We start from the raw sequence: 26,652 nt of genomic DNA, 5'->3' as shown, positions 1-26,652 counted from the left end.
AAAAAAAAAAAATTACTTCATTTTTTTTGGTTAATAACAAAGAAAAGTTAATAATAACAGTAATAAAAATAATAATACTAATAATAATAAAAATAAAACCAACTTAAACTAAACTAAAATGAAATAAACGAAATTGCAAAAAAATAAATAAATATACCAAAAAAATAAATTAAACTATAATAAAATAAGATGTAATGAAATAATAGAGTTCATAAAGCAATAGATTTAAAAATAGAATAAAATATAAAATTAATCCAAATCAACTGTAATAAAATAAAATTAAATTATAATAAATAAATACATTAACTAAATAAATACGAGAAATAAACACAGTAAATAATATAAAAATATACGTGGCTATAAAGAAAAAAAAAATTTTTGTTTTAGAAAAATTAAATTTTACTTAAAATTAATAACAAAAAAACAAAACCCCAGCAGAGCCCCAATTATCGAAATTTGTATTCAAACTTTGTAGTCCTAAAATATGTTTTGTGAATGGAAAAAAAATTCAACCAAATTCTTACTTTGTAGGTAGTATGTTTACTATACATAAACACATTTATTTACATATTTTTTCTCACACAAAGTGTTTATACCGATTATAAAAAAAAAGGGAACATAAATATATGTATAATTTGAAATATTACGAGCAAAAGTAAGAGAAAAAAACCCCCAACAGAACAAGCTTAGCCAGACTTAAGTATTCATATTCCCATTGTCCCCACATATATCCACGCATTAAATAATCAAGGTAAGATGCAATGTTCCTGGGAGTCATCATGGTATATTATACCAATTAACAATTTTCACTGTTTAGGTAAAACCAGGATTTCGTCTTCGATATCGGCCCAATAAAGTGTGAACTATCGTATTTTTTAAGTTGCATACATACGTTAATAGAAATGAATTGTAAATAAAATTTGTAAATAAAATGGGAATGCTGGTGTTCTGGCTCATTTAGAAGGCACGTAGGGTTAACAGGTAAGGGGCCACCGAAATTTAGGTGCATCGGTGGCCATGGTTTTTGAAGGTGGGCAAAGCACCGGGCGTCGCAACACCACCAGCGGCGCCCTCTATATATATTCGGCCCTCTTTGTTTATTTTTCTTTTTGCTTTCATTTTAATTTTCAGCTTTTTATTTTAATTTTCAGCAGTTAGTAACCGGCCGTGTCCGGTTCGATAATTGATAATTTTTTTTGCGTGTAGTTTTTTTTTAATTTTTAAATTTGAATGTTAACGGTCTGTCCTGACGTCCGGTTCGGCCGGATGTTGTTTTAGTTTGAATTTATAAGCGTTTTAAGTCGCTCTCTGCGCTTCTGTCAGGGTTTTGATTTTGACAGCTTTCAGGCATGATAGGAACTTTTTTCTGTTTATGGCGCAGGAACAGTAAGGTTGGCAAGGACCCGCCCCAGCCGACAATGACTAGCCACTGTGCATCACAACATCATGCCGACCGCCTTCCTTACTGCTTCCACCGAAGATGCGTATCCATAACAAACAATAACTGCAATAAGTGTTACATAGGCACAACAAAAAGGGCATTAGTATCGAGACTATACGAACATCAAATTGACGTGAAAAACAACAAAACAAAAACAGCGCTTTGTCAAACCTGATCGAAAACGAACACACAGCTGATTTTGCGAACGGTAGGATTTTGGATGTTGAGAGAAGAGAAAAAAGACGGATGACACTGGAAACGACACTGGACAACAAAAACAGCGCTTACACAGCTGTGATCAAACATATAAACAAATAATAATATAAAAACAATATGTTTAATGTTAATATGTGATGTTTTTGTAATTTAAAAAATTATTCAAATTAATGTGAGTAAAGTTCCAAATGTTAATTTTTATGTCTATTGATTGTGCTGTATTCTTATATTTCATTTTGTGTTTTCATGTTTCTGTTTTTTTAAATAAATGTAGTCCTTCCTGATGATGACGCGAAAGCGCCGAAATGCATAGAGGGAAAAATTAAGGGAGAAATGGCCAAAAATCTTTCTAACTGAACGATCGGTTGTATGGGATAGGTATATACTATATACATATAGCTCCGATCAAAGTGATTTTTTCATATTGGAAATTAGGGGAGAAATGGCGGAAAATCTTTCTACCTGAACGATCGGTTGTATGGGATATATATTATATATAGCTCCGATCGAAATGATTTTTTCATGAAATCTTCTATGATAGATTAGAATAAATATCACCAAGTTTAACGTTTTTATATTGGAAATTAAGGGGGAAATTGCCAAAAATCTTTATATCTGAGCGATCGGTTCTATGGGATATATACTATATATAGCTCCGATCAAAATGATTTTTTCAGAAAATATTCTATGATATATTTATTTATTTATTTATTTATTTATTTATTTATTCAGTCTATTAAAATATATATCACCGAGTTTCACGTTTATACTTTCTAAATTAAAGGAGAAATGGCCAAAAATCTTTCTATCTGAATGATCGGTTGTATGGGATATAACTATATATAGCTCCGATCAAAGTGATTTTTTCAGGATATCTTCTATGATATATATTAGAATATATATCACCGAGTTTCACGTTTATACTTTCTAAATTGGACGGACAGACGGACATGGCTATATCAACTCAGTTCGTCGCCCTGATCAATTCGGTATCCTTAATGGTGAGTCTATCTTCCCTATTTCTCAACGTTACAAACATCGGACCAAAGTTAATATACCATTTCATGTTCATGAAAGGTATAAATATAGGTAGGTACTTTGTGTGAGATGCAGAGTTTCACGTTTTTTTGTGGTCTGCATGTAAAAACTATCACTACGAATCACGTATTTCAACAATATATGACGTAAGCGTAAGTATTTTGGTGAAAATTGAAGCTTCTAGCTGTTAAAATGGGGCTGAAATTGCGAAAATATATATATATATATATAAACCATATATACCACCATATATATACCACCGATCTCTACAATTTTTTCAGACAACAATATATGCTATATACGCAAGCATTCGTTGAAATTTGAAGCCTCTAGCTCTTGAAATGGGGCAGTCATTACGAAAAGTTTCTTATCTGAACAATCGGTTGTGAGGGAAATGTGCTATATATACGACCGATCTTCATCCTGATTATTTCGGTATACTTAGTTAATAATAAAGGTGATGTCAACAACATAACCTCACCTTTTCGGCAGCTCTAAATGTCAGTATTTACGTGTATTTCAAAAGTAATAAATTAGGATTGTTTAATTTTTCGTACAAATTCTTCAAATAAATTAGATTTCTGCAAAATTTTGTCTATATTCTGTTAGGGAATACAAAGCTACGTTAATCTTTTTGGCTGAACAATTCTAGTAACGGCTTATATAGTTATAATATTTCTAAACGTATAGTAAAATCTACTACGTTCGTAAGAGAATGCAAAGGCAGTTTTGTATGATAGGCAACAATCTAAATTATGCATGCCGAACTTGTCAGAATAAGGGAAAACGTCAACGGGATGAGAACACCTGAATATTCATTTCATCATAATGGTGGGTCTATCTATTTTCCTTTAAGGACTTATTTCATTTTCATGAAAGGTATTAAAATAAATATGTGAGAGCGGTGAGAGTTTTAAAATTTTTTTAAACGTCATTTGGCTCACCGGTTTTACTTTATAATATTTTTAGTACTGGAAATTGAACTTTGAAATATACATATATCATTGTGAAAATTAATATGATTAGTTTTTATGAAATCGTTCGTTTAATAAATTTTTTTTATATAAATTTAATTTACGATTTTTTTCGATTGGCAATCTAGGGATAAATTTTGTAAACCCGTAACAATATATTTGAACTCGCATTAAGAGTATCTGCAATGCACATTCTACATATAAAACAAGTAAGGAGGGCTACGTTCGTGTGTAACCGAACATTACATACTCAGCTGAGGGCTTTGGAGATAAAATAAGGGAAAATCACCATGTAGGAAAATTAACCTAGGGTAACCCTGGAATGTGTTTGTATGACATGGGTACCAAATGGAAGGTATTAAAGAGTATTTTAAAAGAGAGTGGGCCATAGTTCTACAGGTGGATGCCATTTCGGGATATCGCCATAAAGGTGGACCAGGAGTGACTCTAGAATGCGTTTGTACAATAGGGGTATCAAATGAAAGGTGTTAATGATTATTTTAAAAGGGATATCGCCATAAAGGTGGACCAAGGGTGACTCTAGAATTCGTTTGTACGATATGGGTATCAATTATATGGGTATCAATTATAATTATTAATAAGTATTTTAAAAGGGAGTGGGACTTAGTTCTATAGGTGGCCGCCTTTTCGAGATATCGACATAAAGGTGAACCAAGGGTGACTCTTTTTTTTTTTTTTTTTTTTTGCGGGGAGGCTGAAAAATGCCTAATGCACCATAATTGCTGCCGTCGCCGCAACTGTGTGTCCGTAGACTAAAAAAACAGCCCCGTTCTGGAACCGTCGCCCACCCCGGTACCACTTTCGCATTACTTCAGGGTGGCGTTCCATATTTCTCATTTTTTAAGAGCCTACTGTTGTCCCTGCGTCCAGGTTCCCGCTATTTGCTCTGAGTGTTCGTTTAATCGCCACTGCTTCGCATGCGCATTTCTCTGCGCTCCCTCTCAGCATCCATCAGGCGTGTCATTACTATAAATGCCATTTTGCTCACTGCATTCCAGCACTCTTTCCTGTTGCACATATGTGATACTAAATTTCTCGTGGTAGGTTCCTCCCCAAAGACTCATTGCAAGGTGAGTCTTTCTTCGTGGAAACGGGGGCAGTGGAACATGACGTGTTCTGCGTTTTCTAACTCCGTGGTACACATTGGGCAATGAGGATCTTCCTCTATCCTACGCTTCCATAAATACTCTTTGAAACCGCCATGTCCACTCATTATCTGCGTGAGATGGTAGTTCAGTTCGCCGTGCTTCCGCTCATTCCATTGAGCTACGTTCCAAACTAGTGTGAAAGTCCAACGCCCTTTACTCGAGGCCTCCCACCGTTCTTGCCACTTAGATATTGTTTGTGTCCTTGCTCTTTTCTTGTCTTCTTCAGATGGTCGCTCGATATTAGTGTTATACAGATCGGCCATTTCGCTTGCCAGTAAGTCCACTGGGATTTTCCGGGTTAGAACCAGGATCGCGTCGTCGGACACCGTCCGATAAGCACTTGCTATTCTTAAAGAAGCAAGTCGGTACGCTGCTAATATATATTTTTATGGGTCTGTTTAGATCCATACCACACTGGTGCTGCGTATAGTATTATTGAGCTGGTTACTGTGGACAATAGCTGACGTGTAGCTTCGCTCGGACCACCAATGTTAGGCATTATTCGCATAAGTGATCCATTAACTTTGGTAATTTTCTCCTCCACCGCTCTGAAGTGCTCTTTGAAAGTTAACTTAGAGTCAATGTGCACTCCTAAGTATTTTAAGGAATCCTTTGAGGTGATTTGGTGATCCCCGACAGTTAAGACTAACTCGTTCGCCGACCGTTTGGAGCTTACTAATACCACTTCCGTCTTTTGGCTAGCCAACTCCAGTCCCATATTGGTCAGCCATTCCTTTATTCTTGCTACGGCGTCATTACATAATGCTTGAAGCAGGTCCAGTTTCTTGGCCACTACTACCACTGCAATATCATCAGCATATCCCACAATTTGCGTGTTTTCTGGTAAATCAATCTTTAGCACCCCGTCATAAATTACATTCCAAAGCGCTGGACCGAGAACAGATCCCTGTGGGACGCCTCCTGTGATTTTGTACTCTTTTGCTCCTTGATCCGTGTCAAAAAGAAGTACTCTGTCTTTAAGATAGCTACCTATTATTCTGCGTAGGTAAGCTGGAGTGCCGAAGCTTTGCAGCGCTGCCATTATCTGCATCCAGTTCGCAGTGTTAAAAGCATTCTTGATGTCCAACATAATCAGTGCACAGAACCTCCTTTTATTTTGGCCTCCAGAGATTGCTTCTCTAGCTATATTGACGACTGTTTGTATTGCATCTTCGGTGGATCTTGATTTGCGAAATCCATATTGACTATTCGATAAGCCACCTGGTCTTTCTGGAGTCAGCTGTAGGCGCTCACTAATTATACGCTCGAAAATCTTCCCTAGGGAATCCAGCATACAAAGTGGCCTATATGAGGATGGTTGGGCCGGCTGTTTACCACGTTTCAGCAATAGGACAAGTCTTTGTCGTTTCCACGGGCGAGGGAACACGCCTTCTTGCATACAGGCATTAAAAAGATCTGTAAATAATGTAGCCCTATTTGTAATGGCGGCTTTAAGAGCTATGTTTGGTACTTCGTCGGGTCCTGGGGATTTGTTATCAGCAACTCTTTTTGCAGCGTCCAGCACCTCTTGCTCTGTAATTTGCGGAATTTCCGTACTTTCTATATCCTCGCTTGGATAAACCCAGCGATCTTGCGCCGGGAAAAGTGTTTCAACAATAATATTCATCTGGGTCGGGCACGTAGGTTGCTGTGATATCGGTCCTTTAACTTTGGCCATCACAGTTCTGTAGGCTGATCCCCAAGGATCTAGGTCGACATTATCCAGCAGTTCCCTAAAGCATAACTTCTTTCTCTTTTTTATGCCATTTTTAAGTGCCTTTCTTCGTGCGACATAGGTGCTGTGTAGCTCCGCATATCGTGGTGATGAGCGTGCCCTCTGCGCTATTCTTCGTGCTTTGTGACATTTTCTACGCTCTTCCGCAATTTCGTCATTCCACCAATATACCGGAGTGCGCTGTGCTTTTCTGCGACTTCTGGGCATGGCAGCATCACATGCCATACATAGCAACTTAGTGATTTGAACCGACTGGTCTTCCGCGTGCGATTCTCGTACTATGGCGTCCTTCCAGATAATGTCAAATATTTGTGAGTCGAAAAGGTGCTGTTTCCATTTCCTACTTTGTCGACGTATTGCTGCTACCGTTCGTGGAGTTTCGAGCAGCTCTACGCTAATAGCTTTATGGTCGCTGTGTGTGTAGACGTTGCTTATGGACCATTTTGCTCGTCTTGCTATTTCGCTGCTAGCGAAGGTGAGATCTATAATGGGTCGTCTGGAACCTGTATCGAAGGTATATATCCCTGGTTCATTTAGGAGTTCTAGCCTCAAAAAGTAAGGCTTTCGAGAAGAACTCTTCCTCTTTCGTTGGTTCGTCTACTTCCCCACACAGATGACCATGCATTGAAGTCTCCACACACTAAAAGCGGGCGTTTACCTCGTGCTTCAATGGTGATCCCGTATATCATATCTTCGAACTCGGCGATGGTCATGCTCGGAGGGGCATAGCAACTGAAGACGTATATACCGTTGATTTTTGCCCACGTGAATCCTGCTACCGTTGGCGTCATAATTTCCTGTGGGAGAAATTTCCCTGGTGCCCAAATTGAAGCTTTCCCTGCTCAATCTGAGAGCCAACCCTGCTCCTGGCAATTTTTGTATTGTTCAGAGAGTACCACTATGTCATATCCTCCTTCATAGACTGTTTGGGATAATAGCTCTTGGGCTGCCTCGCAATGGTTTAAATTGAGCTGCAATACCCTCATGAGACAGTCATTTTGCTGCCCTCTCGTTGTGGGCATTTAAAACTGCCTGCTGAATGTTGTCCCCCACGTAGCGCGCATTTCGGTGCGTTTTCGGAACTTGCAGCCTTATGAACTTCCTGGCCGCATTTCCTGCATAGGCTAGACCTATCTACAGTCTCCTTACATTTCTGAGCTATATGCCCGTAGCCCCAGCACCTATAACAGCGTTTCTCTTGCTTGAGCTCTCCAATTCGGCAGGAAACCCATCCTACCCGGATTCTTTGCGTATTAAGAACCGCCTTGGCATTATCCGCTGTAAGGCTTATAAGTGCCGACTTCGTGCCACTGTACCCTGTGCGTATGCTTTTTATGGCAGCCACGTCTGGAAGTTTGATGTTGCATTGCTGGTGGAGGGCGTTGCAAATCTCCTCGGGCGTAGTAATCTCATCGAGATCTCTGCACTGTAGTGTGACCATTTGGGACTTTGTTTTAACTTTAGCCGAGTCCTTTAGTACCGCTTCAATTTCTGCTTAGTACGCGCTTGTTTTCCCATCTTGCGATTTTTTCAGCTCTAGTAACAGCTCTCCTTTCGCCGTACCAGGGGTGACTCTAGATTGCGTTTGTACGATATGGGTATCAAATGAAAGGTGTTAATGAGTATTTTAAAAGGGAGTGGGCCATAGTTCTATAGGTGGACGCCATTTCGGGATATTGCCATAAAGGTGGACCAGGGGTGACTCTAGAATGTATTTGTACGATATGAGTATCAAACGAAAGGTGTTAATGAGTACTTTAAAAGGGAGTGGGCCTTAGTTCTATAGGTGGCCGGCTTTTTCGAGATATCGCCATAAAGGTGGACCAGGGGTGACTCTAGAATGTGTTTGTACGATATGGGTATCAAATGAAAGGTGTTAATGAGTAGTTTAAAAGGGAGTGGGCCTTAGTTCTATAGGTGGACGCCTTTTCGAGATAACGCCATAAAGGTAGACCGGGGGTGCCTCTAGAATGCGTTTGTATGATATGGGTATCAAATTAAAGGTATTAATGAGGGTTTTAAAAGGGAGTGGCCCTTAGTTGTATATGTGAAGGCGTTTTCGAGATATCGACCAAAATGTGGACCAGGGTGACCCAGAACCTCATCTGTCGGGTACCGCTAATTTATTTATATACATATGTAATACCTCGAACAGTACTCCTGCCAAGATTCCAAGGGCTTTTAATTTCGCCCTCCAACACTTTTTCATTTTCTTCTACTTAATATGGTAGGTGTCACACCCATTTTACAAAGTTTTTTCTAAAGTTAAATTTTGCGCCAATAGACCAATCCAATTACCATGTTTCATCCCTTTTTTCATATTTGGTATAGAATTATGACATTTTTTTCATTTTTCGTAATTTTCGATATCGAAAAAGTGGGCGTGGTCATAGTCGGATTTCGGCCAAGTTAAAGTGAGTTCAGATAAGTATGTGAACTATGTTTAGTAAAGATATATCGATTTTTGCTAAGGTTATCGTGTTAACGGCCGAACGGAAGGACAGACGGTCGACGGGCGTGCCTTCAACCGATTTCGCTCATTTTCACAGAAAAGAGTTTTCCTCATAGAATCTATTCCCCTACCAAATTTCACGAGGATTGGTAAATTTTTGTTCGACTTATGGCATTAAAAGTATTCTAGAAAAATTAAATTAAAAAGGGCGGAGCCACGCCCGTTTTGAAATTTTCTTTTATTTTTGTATTTTGTTGTTGGAGTTGAATGTTGGCATAATTTACTTATATACTGTAAAGACATAACATTTTATGTTAAAATTTGACTTTAAAAAAATTTTTTTTAAAAAGTGGGCGTGTTCGTCATCCTATTTTGATAATTTTTATTTAGCTCATATATAGTAATACGAGTAACGTTCCTGCAAAATATCATCATTATATATTCAATGGCTGCCAAATTACAGCTTGCAAAACTTTTAAATTACCTTCTTTTAAAAGTGGGCATTGCCACGCCCATTGTCCAAAATTTTACTAAGTTTCTATTTTGCGTCATAACGTGAAGCCACCTACCAAGTTTCATCGCTCTATCCGTCTTTGGTAATAAATTATCACACTTTTTCGATTTTGCCCAGGAACCTACATACCAAATTTCGTCAAGATACCTCAAAATTTACTCAAGTTATCGTGTTAATGGACAGACAGGACGGGCATGGCTCAATCAAATTTTTTTTCGATACTGATGATTTTGATATGTGAAAGTCTATATCTATCTCGACTCCTTTATACCTGTACAACCAACCGTTAAACAATCAAAGTTAATATACTCTGTGAGCTCTGCTCAACTGAGTATAAAAAAATAGGAAATGCTCATACAGTCAACTATGGCACTGCATTATTGCTCTTTGAGTGTACTGCCTATACCTGGTTGTAATATATGTATTAACCTTTCTTATTACCTCGCTGCCAGTCGTTGCATCAAGAGGCCCAACACCGTTGCCCATAAAAGTACCCATAATATTTTATATTTTGCTGCAGCTCCACTTTGTAAGTCAGATTCAATGTTACCGGGGTCCAGGTAAGCTATGGACATAAGGAATCCAGGACCGGTAAATGCCCACAATTTGCGAAAGCTAAAGCTGACCTAAGGGTGAGATACGAAAATATATTAAAGAATAGATATACATTCATTAATCATTTCTTATAAATAACTAAAACTAGGTGGTAATTTAAAACTCATTTAAATTCGAGTTATTCTTTATTTCTACGTAAAAATTCACATACATTAGCTTAGGGCGATTTGCAAACCTATACCGCGTCGTCGAAATTGTTACTACTCTTGTTGGTATGAGGAAAGAATGGTTCTAATCCAAAGGTGTAAGATACATTTCTACGCTGCTCCATTGCTATTAAATGTTCATTAAGCGTTAAATCGATCTATGTTAGATAACAGGCACAGATACAAATTCACACTTTAAATATCTAAAAAAAAAAATTTTATATCACTCCCATATGCCCTCACATAAAAAATCGACTCATATGAAAGTGCCTGAATTTCATATGAAAGTGCAAAGAAAAAGCACTTCCATATGAGGTCAATGCGCTTCGGTGTGATATTCAAATTTACACTAACAAATTGGCAACAAAAAATTTTTCAAAATTTTGCGGGACCGAGAAAAATTTTAATTCAAAATTTATTCAGTAAGGGAGCCATAAAAATTCTTTAAACACTTAAAATAATTATATATTATAATTTATTGTTTTTTTTTTTTTTCAATGTAAAAAAGTTTCAGTATACAATATATAATAATTAATAAAATTTTATCTGATCGAAAGCGAATGGAAACATTTATATTGAGCTTATCTATGCAAGTTCGAAATATGCTAAAAACCATATGTCAGTAACTTTGATTTAACAGGGTTTTGGTCATATTTAATCATATTGCATACATATAATTCAAATGTTTATATATTTATGTATTTCTAATTTTAAATTGGGAAAAAAAGAAAATATTATCAACTCTTTATACGTTTCTTCCAAGCCTTTTTTTATTTTTTCCAAGAGTTTATCTTATTCAGTTTTTAACTATTTGCAACAGCTTAAAAATTTCATTCCAGGAACTTTTGAGAAGTAGTTAACTACTGTCTTTTCGAATAGCTTAACGATATCAAAAATATTACAGTAAATACCGATTGTTCCTTTACGGGTATGAGCTCTTGAAAATTGTTCAATACGTATTCTTTTGTGTACCACTTAAGGGTTTTTGTTTTGGGTTCTTTTCTTTTACATACAATTTGTTTGCACACTAATTACTTTCTTCTAAATCAATTATTATTTGATGCTTGTAAATATTAACTGGTGATTTTGTTATGTGGTCGTTAGAATCTATAGGGGACAAAAATAGTGGCGATCACTAGCTTAAACATATGCCGCAACCAGGGAAATACAAAATGTTTAAAATATATGTAGCTTGTAGTAAAAATAAAGTAATACCGTTTTCACACAGAAACTAAATCGAATTACAATTCTATTTAATGAAATAATTAAGTTTCCCTTTTCATACAGGGGCTTTTGCTTCGTTAAGCGAACATCTGTCAGCAGCTCCAAAAAAATATTTCGTTTTTACAAAAAATAGTTAAAATGGAAAGCAGCCGTTTCCTTCTTAACTATAAATACTGTAACGAATTTTGGGAAACTCCGCTTATTTTACACCTTCTGCTAACGTTCTAATCGCTAAACTGTTGCATAAATAACTCCAATATTCAATAATGCAAAATGGTCTTTATTAGACTACTTTGAGAGTATTTCACAATAACACTTAACTTCACAACCAATAGCGTGCTTAAATCAAAACTGCTTACTGACTACTCGGCTTGCTCTGCTTTTATACTCTCGGTTTCCTCGTTCACCCATTTCTCCTAAGGTCTAGTAATTTCGTGAACTTCATGCTTGGTTACCAACCATATACATGTACATATATTTGTAGTTTGTATCCATATGCGTGTGTATGTGTGAGTACTACTTCGACTGATGATGACATGCGTTTGTGAGTATCTCTCTGCTGCCTTGTATGTATGTGTAGTAGTAGTAGTAGTAGTAGTAGTAGTAGTAGTAGTAGTAGAGTTTATTTATTTAGCAATTTAGCTACTTTTTAAATTATAAATTAAATGTAGTAATTCATTATTACATTTCAAATCTTAATCATAATTAACTTTAACAAAATCAATCACTTTTCTCTTAAATATGTACATATTAGATTCAGACTTTATTTCCATCGGCAATGAATTAAATAAGCTAGCTCCTTTATAAAACAAACTATTTTGTGCCGCACTTGACATTAGAGGTGGTCTTCTAAAATCAATATTGTTCCTAAGGGGATATGGTTGTATATCAGCTACATAGCATATCTCGGACGTTAAATATCTTGGTAAAATATTATATTTAATTTTAAACATAAAGCATAACGCGTTAAACATAACACGCTGATTTACAGACATCCATTTCAACGTTTCAAGAAGCGTTGAAATCGATGTCATTACACTACATTTAAGAATAGACCTCATAGCTTTATTTTGGAGTTTTCCATTCTATCTATACATGACATTGTGCTTAAGAAAAGGATAGTGGTTCCACTAATATTCAAAATGCGGTTTAACGATCGTGTTGTAAATATTTATTGCACACATAGTTGAAACTTGTTTCCGTATTGTTTTAACGAAATTAATCTTTGTAGCTATTTTTTTGCAAACATAATCTATATGCAGATTAAACTTAAGTTTGCCATCAATAATAACTTCTAGATACTTAATTTAGTCTACTGTCTCTATATATTCACAATTTATAGAAATATTTTTGTTGGATCTACCCTTGATCAACATCCATTTTGTCTTCTTTACATTAAGTTTTAGTTTATTCATTTTTAAATAAATTTCAACTCTGATAATGTCTGCATTAAGTTTTTCTATACACTCATCACCTGAATTAGCAGATATGTATATATAATAACGTATCATCAGCGAACAACTATACATTTGAATTCTGCAAGACTTTTTCGATATCGTAAACGTAAATTATAAATAATAATGCACCTAATGTATAGCCTTGTGGCACACCAAGGTTTACCGAAATAGTGTCGGATACACATTCTCCCACCTTAGTCCGTTGATATCTGCCAGTCAAATAGCTTTCAAACCATTGAAGCTCCGGCCCGGATATTCCGTATTGTTGCAGTTTTTTATTAATATTCCTCTATCCAAGGTTTCAAACGCTCTTTGAAAATCGGGTAATACTGCTGCTATTATTTTTTTTCTATCAACATATAATCACTAAATTTATGAGTGATTCGCAGCTATGTTTTTTCTGAACCCAGATTGGTATTCGGAGAATAACTCGTTTCTTTCAAAATATTGCACCAGTTGCTCATGAACAATTGTTTCAATGATTCTACTTTCCACTATCAATGTGTTAATTGGTCGAAGTTCTTCTGGCTTGATCGCGTTCTTTACTTTCTCTATTGGAACAACTCTGGATTCTTTCCAATTTTCTGGGGAAATGCCTTTCGTGAATGATTCATTAATCAGCGCAACCATTATTGGTCCTACATATTGAAACGCCTGCGCTGAGAGACCATTAAAATCTTTCTTTTTATTCATACTTTGAATATAACTTTTGAACTCACTTAACGTTATTTTTCTGAATTGGAAACTGAAACTTTCATTTGGTGTTTGTGCCCAATTAACAAAAGGCATTGCTGGTATAGATTCATTATTGCCGTCCACAAAAAAATTTCAGTTACTACTGTTCCACTAAAGTTTACTTTTTGTATTTTTTATAATCTTTTTTCAATACCAATTTTTTTATTTTTTTCCATATTGACTTTTGATCTTTGCACTGCTCAATTTTTTTACTCAATATATTTATTTTTCTCTCTATCCAATTTTAATGAGTATTCGCTCCTTACTTTTTTATATTCCGCCTAATCAGACGGATCCTTTGTCCATAGAGCGCGTTTATAGCAATTAATTTTCTGGTATTTCACTTCACGTAATGATGTGTTAAACCATTCACTTCTGATTTCAGTACTCTTTAAGATTTTATTTTTTGACATTTTATGCAACGCATCTCTAATGTGTTCACTAAACATTTTTGCCTTTTGCTCGAAGTTATCGTACGAATGAATGTCGTTTACATTATCCTGGCTGAAGACGTTAGCAATTATTCTCCTACTAAATCTTATTATTTTTAGTGATACAATTTTATCTTCCTCTTTATGCTGGTTATTGTTGCTACCAATTTCTATACAAATCGTTTCGTGATCACTTATTTTATGTTCAGTTAGAATTTCTGCTTTTGGTATGAGCGCATTTGTAACAACATAATCAATCAGTGTTGCTGATGTAGCAGAAATTCTCGTCGGGTCCGTAACTATTTGTTTAAACGCGTTACCTTCGAATACTTGCTTTAGTTGCCTCTTATATGAAGAATTCTCCAGCCAATTAATATTAAAGTCACCAATCACTAGCACATCAGTCATGTTCGATAACTTTTCTATTTCAGTCTTAATGAAATCGCAAAACGCAGCTTCCGGTGAAAACCGTCTGTTAGGTGGTTTATAGACCGTAGCAATACACAACTTTCTATTATGAAGCACATCGTCAATATTATGTATGTACTGTATACACTCATCACACATATATCGAAAAAATACATTTGACACTAAATTGTTTAAGCTCGATTGATCTACGCCCGCGCATTTAGGTGTTTGATGAAACTTTTTCCGCATACCCCCGCACAACAGAGGCTTGTTTCCCACGTATTGCGTTTTTGCATTTATAACAGCAGCCAATAACTGCGCTGCTTTCTCTTTTGGCACAATTGTTTCACTTTATTTTTATTTTAATTTATTAAATTGGCAAATTTATGTTGTTTAAATTTGAAATGCTCATGCCAATCCACAGACTGCAAATAATTTGTGTTTTATAGCTGTTTTTTTTTTTTTTTAATTTTGCTTTATATTTATTTTGTTTGAGTAATTAAACTCCCGCTGCTTTGAAAATGTACGACCGTATTCAATGACCGCCAAACATATGGGTGTACATGATGATTGATTTGTATACATACATACGAGTGGCTGCTTAGTATCGGCTTAGTGATACTAGTATCGCTTAGTGATGATAATATTAGTCAAACTACTCTCCACCTAAGTCCGATCGTCCCGATCAAACAAATCTCTCGATCCAACCGCTGCTAGCCTCTCCGAATGAACTACCTTCTATTGCGTGGTTACCCAATGGTTTGTATGCGGTAGATGGTATCACTGATCCTCTTCACAACTTTGTACGGGCCTTCCCAACTGCGCCAAAATTTGGATGGAACACATTTGCGCCGGTTATTGTTGTATGGCAGTACCAAATCTCCCTCCACGAAACCTTCCGAATTATTGTTCTCGTCGTACCTGTGACCATTCCCTACTCTTTTGTTTGGCCAATGAACTACTTCGCAGAGCTTGATCTTGACGGATTGATCTTGCATCATCAGTATCGTCTTGACGGCTCACAACAGTAGTGCGCCCTGGCTTGAAACTACCCTTGCATTCATTCTGGGAAATTCTGTCCTTCGTTTTAGTGCGTCCATTTGGGTTTGTCAATGCCAGTGTTTTTCTCGCAGGTGCCTTCGGTTTTGATTTGTTTGGCTCATTCGTTCCATCAACCTTTGCCCTATCTACTTTCTTTGACTTTTATGGTCTCTGTCGAATCTCCTTTGTGAGGGCCCAAAACCCGGAGGTTTAGAATCCTCAAAACATTATAATAATTACTACTATAAATATGAATTTTGAATTGATTGCTAGTGATTGCTATGTTAAATATATAAATTTATGAATAATTTCTATACCTAAATACATACATACCTTATTGCCTATGCATACGTCTATCACAAATATATACATTTTCACATAAGCGAAATGTTTCCCCCACCCTAATAGTTTATTTCAGAAAATATAAGGACACCCCGAATGTACAAGGAATAAATATCCCGCAACTCCAAATCAACGAACTGATCACCCACAATAAGAAGTATCAGCAGAGAAAATCATGCGAGTCAAGTGCCCAATAGCCAGCAAAGCGACAGCGAACATACATACATACATACCAAATTTATCGAAAAGTAAAGATGTTGCAGGGACGAAAAATCGTGTGAAGCAAGCTTCACAAAACCTCTAGTAGGTCACATTCACCACTTACCACAGCAGAATTTGTTAACTACCACAGTCTGTATTTGTTATTTAATAATTATTTGTACACTTTTTATTCAGCTAATGTGTTCAGAATTTACATTTTTACACTCTAAAACTACAATCAGGGTATTTTGTGTGCTTAAATTATGTTAAAAATTGTATTAAAGTTTTTGGTGTGGTGAAAGTGACCTACTAGAATTTTCTGAAGCTCCGCTGCTTTCCACTGAAGTTTGCGCCTGCAACATGTTTACTTTTCGATAATATTTGTACATACAAACAATAGCAAAGCAGAGTGCTGCTACCAAATCTAAAGCAGGCATCGGCATTTAGTGGCACAATTGTGCACACTCAGTTCACACGTATTCCTATTCTCTTTAGTTTACAGCTCCGACACATAAGACGTTTTTCATATAGATGAGTTTAACACAGTGATGATAATCATGGTATATTTGTACTTTTTTTGGTACATTTCGCTTCCCGAAAGTACATTGACATATTTGGTACATTTTTGTTAAATACAGCACTGCATTCCAAGTCATTTGCAAAGCAGCTCTGAATCTACAAAAAAATTTAAAATTTTTCGAAGAAAATATACAGTTAAATTTTGTTTCCGAGCACAATTTGCCACTTGCAATTATGGATCATTTAAATATGCTTTTGAAAAATAGCATGACTGATTCTGAAATTATGAACAAATTTTTCATCAATAGAGTTAAAGCACAGAAAATAATAACTCAAATAACAGGGCCAGAAAATTATAAATCCATAATTGCACTTTGTCAGAAGAATTATTACTCTCTAATAACAGATGAAACGACTGATATATGTATATCAAAAAATTTGGCAGTTTCGATTCCAATTTTTAATAAAAAGTGCATTGATAGATTTTTAGATTTGATGTCTTTGATAATGCCATTATTAAATCTTTGAAAGACCATTCAATACCACTTGAAAAAATTATTGGTTTCACTGCCGACAATTCCTCGGTTATGATGGGAGCAAAAAGCAGAGTGCAAGCAAGGCTGAAGCAACTTGTTCCAAAGCTGCACGTTAGTGGATGTGTTTTTCAGATTTTAAATTTAGCTTCAATGGCCGCTTGTGATGTATTTCCTAACAAAATTGATAAATTTTTAAAAGACGTAAAATATCATTTTTGTAACAGTCTCCTTAGGAGGGCAGACTATCAGAGTTTTCAAGAACATTTCGGTAACAAAAATGCATGTTATACTACAGTACGCTTTCTAGACAAGCAGTCTTGAGCAATGGGATGCCCTCAAGTATTATTTTAATCTTTACGTATTTGAAAATAAAAGCAGTAATCAAAATATTAATCTTATATCTGAAAATTTTCAAAGTCCCATTTTTAAAGTATATTTTTGGATGTTAAATATTGATTTAGACGAAAATCACTTAACCCCAGATGAAGTTTACTGCGGTGTTAATGTGGATATTATTCTATCAAACAACCTTTTCGAAAAAGATGACGTACACATATTTAAGAGCTGTCCTAAACAATTTTATATACAATTTTGTAGTACTTTATTAAAGAAAGTAAATTTGAATGATAGAACTTTGTTGTGGGCTGCAAAGCTTTCACCAGAAAGTATTTTAAGAGGCGAAACAAATAGTATTGTGCGTTTAGTTGTGGACTTGTTTCCGAAATCAGCATTTTATAAAATAGGGAAAACTAATTCTGAATTTAGAGCTTTAGCAGAGCATGAGAGCCTTAAAAAATTCAAGAATTTAAATACATGCAGCTTTTGGGAAGAATTAAGATCAGTTAAAAATAAATTAAATGCGCAAATGTTTTCCAATATTTATAGAATAGTTCAAGGCATATTGTCGATTCCACATTTATCCACAAACGTAGAAAGTATATTTCTATACAAAATTTGCTTAAAAATAAGGGTAGAAATAGAATTCAAACAAACACAATTTCGAATTTAATAAAAACTAAGGACTTGATGAAATCAACTAACAATAGTTGTCGTAATATAGATACGAAAAAATGCTTTTTGTCAACTGAGGTATTTAAAGAACTCAAAGAAGAAGAATTGTTAATGTAGTGATTGAAACATGAGTATTAGTATATATGTAGGCGACAATTTGTCAACTTTTATACCTGAATCTAAATTTTTTGTACCTAAAATGTTTTTATGAAAAGTTTTTGCATTGAATGCAGCTGTTATTTTTTTTTAAATATTAATTTTATGTTCCTTACTGGTACTCAATAAAGAAATGTTTTTATATATGTTCATAATTGTACGCTTCAAACGATAAACTTCTTTTATTATTTTTACTGGAAAAGTATTTCTTCATAAATCATATTTCCCTGTTATACTACCTTTAATTTGTGTTAGAAAGTTTCCTGACTAAAAACAGTTTTTGGATAAAGAAGCAGAATATAGCTCTAGTTTGGTTCAAATTCACATCCGAAGATTTTTGGTACATTTTTGGATGATTTGGTACATTTTCTTCTCTCGTTTGGTACAAAATGAAACATCCATTTATCATCCCTGGTTTAACACATGCATATGCATTATAAGTAGATTGCACGTATTTTTATGGAGAAAGAGTAGAATGAGTGACACTGGCGCCAGCTGATATTGAAAAGTAGCCAACTCCCCAATTTTATTCCAAGCAAATCATAGAAGAAGAATTTGACATTTGCTTTGGCTAAGGGTGTTGGCACACTTTGCAAGTGAAATTATTTTTTGTTGGTAAATTTTCTAACATTTTTCGCAATTAAATACTGCAATATAACAATCGACTACGACACCAAATATGGCCTGAAGGTTTAATGTGGCCACAAGTCTGAAGATCCTTCATATTTACAAACGCAACATTTTGGTTGATTGTAGCGATGTTATTGGAATGCATAAGCTTGTGTTAAACGCATCTATATGAAAAATGTCATTGTACCGCGGCCTTTAGTAGTCACTGAGCATTTGGCGCAGCAACATGGATTGTGTGCGTCGCTCGCAATGTTGACGAATGTTATTAGCAAGCAACAAGCAAATACCGTTTGTTAATTTTTTTAATGCGCACAAGCGAAAAATATTTAATGTTGACCAATCCTTTTGCGCAAATACAATGTATTTAATTGTATAAACCTTTTGCTTCCCATTGTGCGCATTAGATATATAATAACAAACGATCTGGCCTTGTTGGTTGCTAATAAGCGAATGAACTAAGCAAACCGATGCATCAAGTGATGTCACGATTATCGCGCTCTAACTAACACATTTGCATTTCCAATTTGCCGATGCCTGATCTAAGACAAGCGTAGGCAGATTTGTAAATGCAAGTGAGGGCGCATTGATCGCGCGAACCAATTGGTTTTCGTGTCAGTCACTTCTTAGACAGCAACTTAAAAAGAGTTCTATTTTTTTGATGCCCAATATGCAAAGCAAACTTTTTCTATGCTAACCAAAAAAATTATACGTACATTCATGCATATTTTTAACATTCGCTGCGCAAACATGCGGTAGCCACACACGATGTTGCTACGCCACTTGTTTAGCAACGACTAAATCATTTGGTAAGCAAAGAGTGCAATCTGTCTGTGTGAAGAGCGTAACCTGTTTGTCTGATCAATTGATGTATGAAACGCCAATGTCTGATCTAAAGCAACAGCGAACACAGCATGAACATGGCATAATGCACGGCCGATATTGGAAAACACGAACAAGCATACAAACATATGTACGACACTAGGGACACTGATTTATATGTATATTTGGGCTCCAGAAATTGGGGTGAAGCTGAATGTCGGGATAACGGATTATTCTACATGACTGAGAGTATGCATATATACATACACACAAACCAGAGGCATGACAATGGAAAAGGGAAATGGATGTTAGCATGTAAGCGTATGTATATATACATATGCCTATCTCCTAGCTTGTGATCTGACATGCTAATTTGTCGCCCTTATATGCGATTTCGTACGTAGGCGGACGGTTATTTCCTAAAAACAATTCATTAGTGACAATTTCTCCGTTACAAAATTATGTAGAGTTGCGCGCAGGGAGTCAGTAATTTTACAATAACAATTATAAAAGTTAGAGTGATGAACTCGAACAGTAGCCTTACGCTACTTTCGTTTTATTCTAATAATATAAAACTCTACATAATTTTGTAATGGAGGAATTGTTACTAATGAATTGTTTCTAGGAAATAACGGTCCACCGACGTACGAAATCGCATATAAGGGCGCCAAATTGGCATGTCAGATCAGAAGCTAGGGGATAGGCATATGCGTCAGTGGGCTTCTACCACTGATCAGAAACGAGACCTGAAGGTTTCCACTTCATTTCGTGCTTAGGTTTATATTCAGTAGGAGGTTTCCACTCCAACTAATGGAGAGCTTGGCAGATGGGTTCTAACTCAGCTACTCTCATCGAACAGGGCCAGGGAGTAGGAATAGCTATTAAGGACATTTTGTTTTTAAATAAATTTTATAACGTTTTCAGAAATTCTTTGTTTATTTCTTGCCGTAGGAAGAGGTTCTTCCATTGATTATAGGAACCCTGGACGGACTATGCATACCTCAGCCGAAAATAAGACCGTCACATATGGCGCCCTAGCAGGGACGATAAATAAAAACACATATGGCGCCCGAGCAGGCTTAAGAACATTAAGGAAATCAACAAGGCTTTACATAAAGGATATTCAAAGGAAGGTAACAAGGACATACGGAAATGAATTCAAAAGAACGAAGGCTAACCACAGAAACCAAGAAGGAAAGGGCACACAAACAGAAAATGGTAAAGGTATCGTGGGTGTATTACCCTGACCGAGAAGAGCTGGTAATTTACAATTCGGACTTCGGGCTGGAGGATACAGGAACGGTAGACGAACTATGGAAGTGACTGGCGGCGTTCATACAAGCGCACAAGTACAACGAGAAATGGCAGGAGCGGCTTACAGACCTAGCTCTGCGACACGCACGGACGACATCTTCACTAAATATACCACAGGCAAGTAGTCGGTCAACATCTCCAAGTGCTACGAAAACGGAAGACGAGAATATACGCGGGGCATCCAACCAACACGAGGCCACACAACTACCACTGTATACGATGCAGCAGCCAGGCACATACGCAACAACTATGGACCGGGTAAGAAAATGGGGTTTAAAATACGACGGGGGTAAGGATCCTTTAGGGTTCATTGAACGTGTTGAGGAACTAGCAGAAGGATACGATATCAACGTCAACTCGATACCAAGAGCATTGCCGGAGCTACTCAAAGACAAAGCGTTGATATGGTACCGAAGTAACAGCAGGAGCTGAAAAGAGTGGGACTCGTTTAAGAATCATTTTCTAAAATTTTTCCTCAGCTCCAGATATTTCGAACAATTGGACGACGAGATCCGGGCACGCATGCAAATACCAGGAGAGAAGTTCAAAGATTATGTGCTAGCACTACAGGGACTGATGCAACATGACGCCTACACCGAAGATCAAAAGTTCAACCGCATATACAGGAAGTCCCGCAGAGAAATCCAGCTGTAGTTAAAAGAGGCGAGATCAAAAGCCTGGAAGAATTGTTAAGTTTGGTAGAAGATTATGAAAACATTACCCCTGACAGAGATCCGATGCGACCAACGGCAAGACCATTTGTACCACGGCGTCCAGGAGAAAATTACCAATACATACAGTCGGAGGAACGAGAACAGCAGGCAGAGGTACAACTATCCCAGAAGTCAGACCCCACACCAAGATACGTCGATACAAGTACGGCGTGCAGACGATGCGGAGGAGGTGGCCACGTCGCATACGGTTGTCGTAGTGCTCGCATCGAATTTTGCTGGACATACCGAAAGGTAGGAACACTTACACGAAACTGTTGTAGACGAACACAGGGAAACGGCCAGAGACCTCATTGGCGCCGAGAAGTGTGGTCTTCCCAAACGCAACTTCGGGAAAACTAAACACGATACGACAAACAAAGGGTAGGATCTTGGGAAAATGGCGAGGAGGCGGTGGTTGCAATCAACACAGGCACGAGGCGAAGTTTTATAAGTGGAACAATGGCAAGAAGGCTGAAGACAGGTGTATTGAAAACTATAGAAACGAGAGTAATACTGGGTGATGGCAGACCTAAGACGATCGTAGAAGCGGTAGATGCACAAGTGAGAATGGGTAACCAAGTGCGGCGAAACGAAATGCTAATCCTACCAGGACTAGTCGACGAAGTGGTGATTGGAACGGATTACCTGGCGAAGGTGAACATGCAGTTGAGATGCGGAGAACAAACACTACCCTTGACAACAGACGATCAGGAGGAGGTAGCGGCCACATGTACAACAATGTTCGAAAGTAGCAATGGAAGTAATCACGAAGATAACAGCCCAAACGTTGCGAATACAGACGAGTCGGTGAGCAAATTTCTCAGAAAAGAATTACAGATGTTTGAGCAGATGTCAGGGGTATCAAATGTGGCCACGCACAAGATAGTGATGAGAGACGGCCGTCCCATAAAACAAAGGTATTACCCGAAGAATCCCAAGATGCAAGAAATTATAAATAAGGAAATCGACGAACTGATCGAGAAAGGTTGTATCGAACCGTCTAGAAGTCCGCACAGCGCACCCATAATTTTGGCAAGAAAGAAAAATGGTAAGTGGAGACTATGCGTGGATTACAGCCAACTAAACGCACGGTCAGTACAAGACGCATACCCGTTATAGTTGATAATACAACTAATAAATAAAGTAGATAACTCCACACCGGTTACCCGTATCCAACACATCCTGGACAGGATGAGAAGTGCTCGGTTTATCAGCAGCCTCGACATAAAGAATGGATAATGGCAAATCCCCATGGAAGAAAACAGCAAACAATACACCGCATTCACTGTACTTGGACGTGGACTATATCAATGGAAGGTAATGCCGTTCGACCAAACTCAGACCCAGCAACTTTCCAGAGAGCACTCGATCACGTTATAGGACCAGAGTTGGAACCTTACGCATTCGCATATCTAGACGATATCATCATTACGAGCAAAACATTGGAAGAATACATAGGGCATCTGACGGAAGTATTTCAACGGCTACGGAAAGCAAACCTTAAGATAAACCCGGAAAAATGTGCGTTTTTTTAGCATCAGCTGTCAAAAGCGGTGGATAACCTTGCAGCCAAACTAGCGCCCAGGTACAGTGGACCTCACCGAGTAACGCCCTTTGTATCACCAGTGAATTAGACATAGTTTTCAGAGGAAGAAGGAGGACAGCCCACCTAAGTGAGCTGAAAGCATACCACGCAACTGACACCACAATGAATCCAAGAACAAAGGCATAAACAGAGAAACAAGAAGAACGCTAGAGAAGATCAAATCGCGTCAACATCGCCCAATCGAACAGAAAACAATATTTCCGAGATACAACAACAGATAGAGAACAGCGAGATAGCCATTTGCTGTACGCTCACACGAGTCAGCGAAGAGACCGAGAAACAACACGAAGAGGACCAAAGTACAAGCCAACAGCTGGTAGCAGACAGGTACGAACATTTCAAAAAAGCGGTACAGATCGCCAGAGGAGCGATACATGGAGCAAGGTTACACCTAGGCAGGTAGTTCGCTATAGCGATCCTAAACGAACACACAACACGAGACAACTCGCGCTTCCCAAGGCAGTCGGTTCTATGTACCGGAGCGACTCGGGATTTTTCCCGACCAAGGACTGTCATTTCAGTGTAACCCCATTTAATTTGTTGCGTCCCTCCCACAAACTGTCATCCTCCCAGCAGCTCCTTGCAGCAGGACTGCTCCATATTCTCTTAATCCGGGAAGGCATCGAATCCAATCCGGGTCCGTCTCCTGACCCCGGTCCTGAGAAATGGTTTCGCTGCATCTGCCGGAAAAGAATCTTTTTAGGACGGTCATACTCTGTTCAGTGTGTCTCGTGTAAGGGATGGTTGCATCGGACAGGTTGTTCTGGGCTTTATCGCAAAACACGACGTCCACGTAACTTTTCTAATCCTTTGTGGCTCCTTGCTGTTCAAGCCCAAGGGCATCCCGTAGTCTACGCCTAAGCGCCCCCCCTACCTTCCAGCAGCCCCGCTGCTCAGCAAGCCACAACAAGTACCCGCTGCTGCTCGCGCCCCACGGCGCCAACAACTCAAACAGCTGCTACCACTCATAACTACTACCTTCGTAGTAGAGTCGGTAGCAATGCTTAGCATCAGACCCTGCCCCCGTCTTCTCCCCCCACTTTTCCGGCATCAATCGTGTAGGTCAGGGAAACAGGCTCTTAGTCCCTACCTCCGTTTGCAACGTTTGCCAGCACAGAATATATATGTTTGCGACATCCGCCCAATGCAGCTCCTGCCTTGATGTTCTGGTCTCCGCGACGGCAACCCCCCGACGGGTTTCATCGCGCCATGTTGCCAGGTCGCAAACCCAAATCATCCGGGTACCCCAATGCTTGCCCAAGGACGCCCAGTCCCAGGGCCACAACAGCAATTGCGTCCTGGCCTTCCACAACCCAGGCGTAGTCACCCGTCACTTACCCCCAGGGTGGCGGCGTCTCCCCTTATGCACTTCAGAATTCTGCAGTTAAACTGTAATGGACTAACTGGGAAGATTACGGAGATGGTCGATTTCATGAATCGGCACAACATCCGCATTGCTGCGATTCAAGAGACTAAACTCACAGCAAGATCTGCATTGCAGACCTGCTCTGGGTATAATGTCCACAGGAAAGACCGCGAGAGCGGAAATGGAGACGGCCTCGCGTTTATCATACACCACTCTGTGCAATATTATATATTTGATCCTGGCATCGACCGCAGGGACAATGTCTTAGAACGTCAAGGCCTATCTGTCCGGTCAGGCGATGCAAACCTAGAAATCTTCAACATCTACATCCCTCCTGCCACCTGTTGCCCCAGTGGATACCGCCCTAATATCAGAGCCTTACTCACTGGCAACAATCGCATTATCTTGGGCGATTTCAATGCCCATCACGATCTATGTCACTCAAACTTGCGGGCGGACAGTAGGGGTGAGATATTGGCGGATCAAATAGAAGAAACGACGTTCTGTACAATAAACGGAGACACCCCCACACGTATGGTAGGAAGCTGTCACAGTTCGCCAGATATCTCAATCGTGAGCGCAGAACTCGTAAACTGCGTCAACTGCCAGCCGATGGTAACATTGGCATCCGACCACCTGCCTATACTTATTTCGGTCGAGCGTACCGCCGACTTCATCGTCACCGAAAAACGCACTTTCATAAACTTCAAAAAAGGGAAGTGGGAAGAATATAAATCTTTTACAGACAACCTCTTTGCTGCCCTCCTTATCCCGACTGATGCCCGTCAAGGGGAGCGTGCCTTCCGTAAGGTCATTGAATCTGCCTCGGCACGTTTCATTCCCGCCGGGAGAATTCCCGAAATCCGGCCCCACTTCCCGGCGGAGGCCGCAAACTTAGCGAGAGAACGTGACCTTATAAGACAGGTTGATTCAGGCTACCCCCAAATAAGGGATATAAACCAACGCATCAGATTGCTTGTGGACGAACACAAGCAGGCGAAATGGGAGGAGCACCTAAGAGGTTGTAACCTCTCTACCGGTGTGGGTAAACTTTGGTCCACCGTAAAGTTCCGACTAAGCACAAAGACAAAATTTCCATCGCCTTTGGCGACAAAGTGCTGTCGGATGCGAAAAAATGCGCGAGCGCTTTCTGCCGACAATATATAATGCATTCTACGGTCGACAAAGATAGACGGAGGGCCAATAGACACGCACATAAACACAAATTCAGCGCGTCACCAATCACCATCAGCGCTAAAGAGTTTGAGGACGCCATTGGTCGCGCTAAACGATCCAAAGCAGTGGGCCCAGACGGCATAGCCATGCCGATGCTTAAAAGCCTAGGGAAAGAGGGTTTCAAATATTTAGCGCATGTCTTCAACCTGTCTCTTTCCACCTTTGTCATACCCGAGAAATGGAAAATGGCCAAGGTGGTCCCGCTACTAAAGCCTGGGAAACCAGAGTCGTATCGTCCGATATCTCTCCTATCGCCAGTAGCAAAGACACTTGAAGCCATTTTGCTCCCTTATTTCCAAGCAAATTTGCAGCTCGCCTCTCATCAGCATGGCTTCAGAAAACTCCATAGCACTACCACCGCGCTAAATTCCATTAGCACCCAGATAAATTGCGGTTTAAATCAATACCCCACCATAGAACAGTACTCGTAGCGCTAGACCTATCAAAAGCTTTTGATACGGTCAACCATGGCTCGTTACTGCAAGACCTGGAAGGGTCTACCCTTCTCACATGTCTTAAAAGGTGGACCGCAAATTATCTGGGTGGTCGGCAGGCATCGGTGCAATTTATAAACGAAACATCAAAACCAAGGAGAATTAAACAAGGG

General features: G+C 38.5%; 1 protein-coding gene and 1 long non-coding RNA gene across 17 annotated transcripts in view; both read right to left on the bottom strand.

Moving 5' to 3' along the window:
* Positions 1 to 26,652, bottom strand: part of Mvl (Malvolio) — a 1,196,163-nt gene that overhangs the window by 984,479 nt on the left and 185,032 nt on the right. For all 16 annotated transcript variants that reach the window (XM_067759805.1, XM_067759806.1, XM_067759808.1 and 13 more), the window contains one exon: positions 9,981 to 10,165. In XM_067759805.1, coding sequence (XP_067615906.1) covers positions 9,981 to 10,165 — 185 coding nt within the window. The remainder of the gene's footprint in view (positions 1 to 9,980; positions 10,166 to 26,652) is intronic.
* LOC137236809 (uncharacterized) lies at positions 9,247 to 9,969 on the bottom strand. Its single transcript, XR_010948647.1, has 2 exons — positions 9,510 to 9,969; positions 9,247 to 9,443 (listed from the first exon to the last, which is right to left on the bottom strand). It is a non-coding gene; the product is annotated as an uncharacterized lncRNA (long non-coding RNA).

This window comes from Eurosta solidaginis, chromosome 1 (genome assembly GCF_040869045.1).
Source record: "Eurosta solidaginis isolate ZX-2024a chromosome 1, ASM4086904v1, whole genome shotgun sequence".
NCBI classification, from domain to species: domain Eukaryota; kingdom Metazoa; phylum Arthropoda; class Insecta; order Diptera; family Tephritidae; genus Eurosta; species Eurosta solidaginis.
The sequence above is the reverse complement of the archived record's forward strand: the minus strand, read 5'-3'. Positions and strand labels throughout refer to the sequence as shown.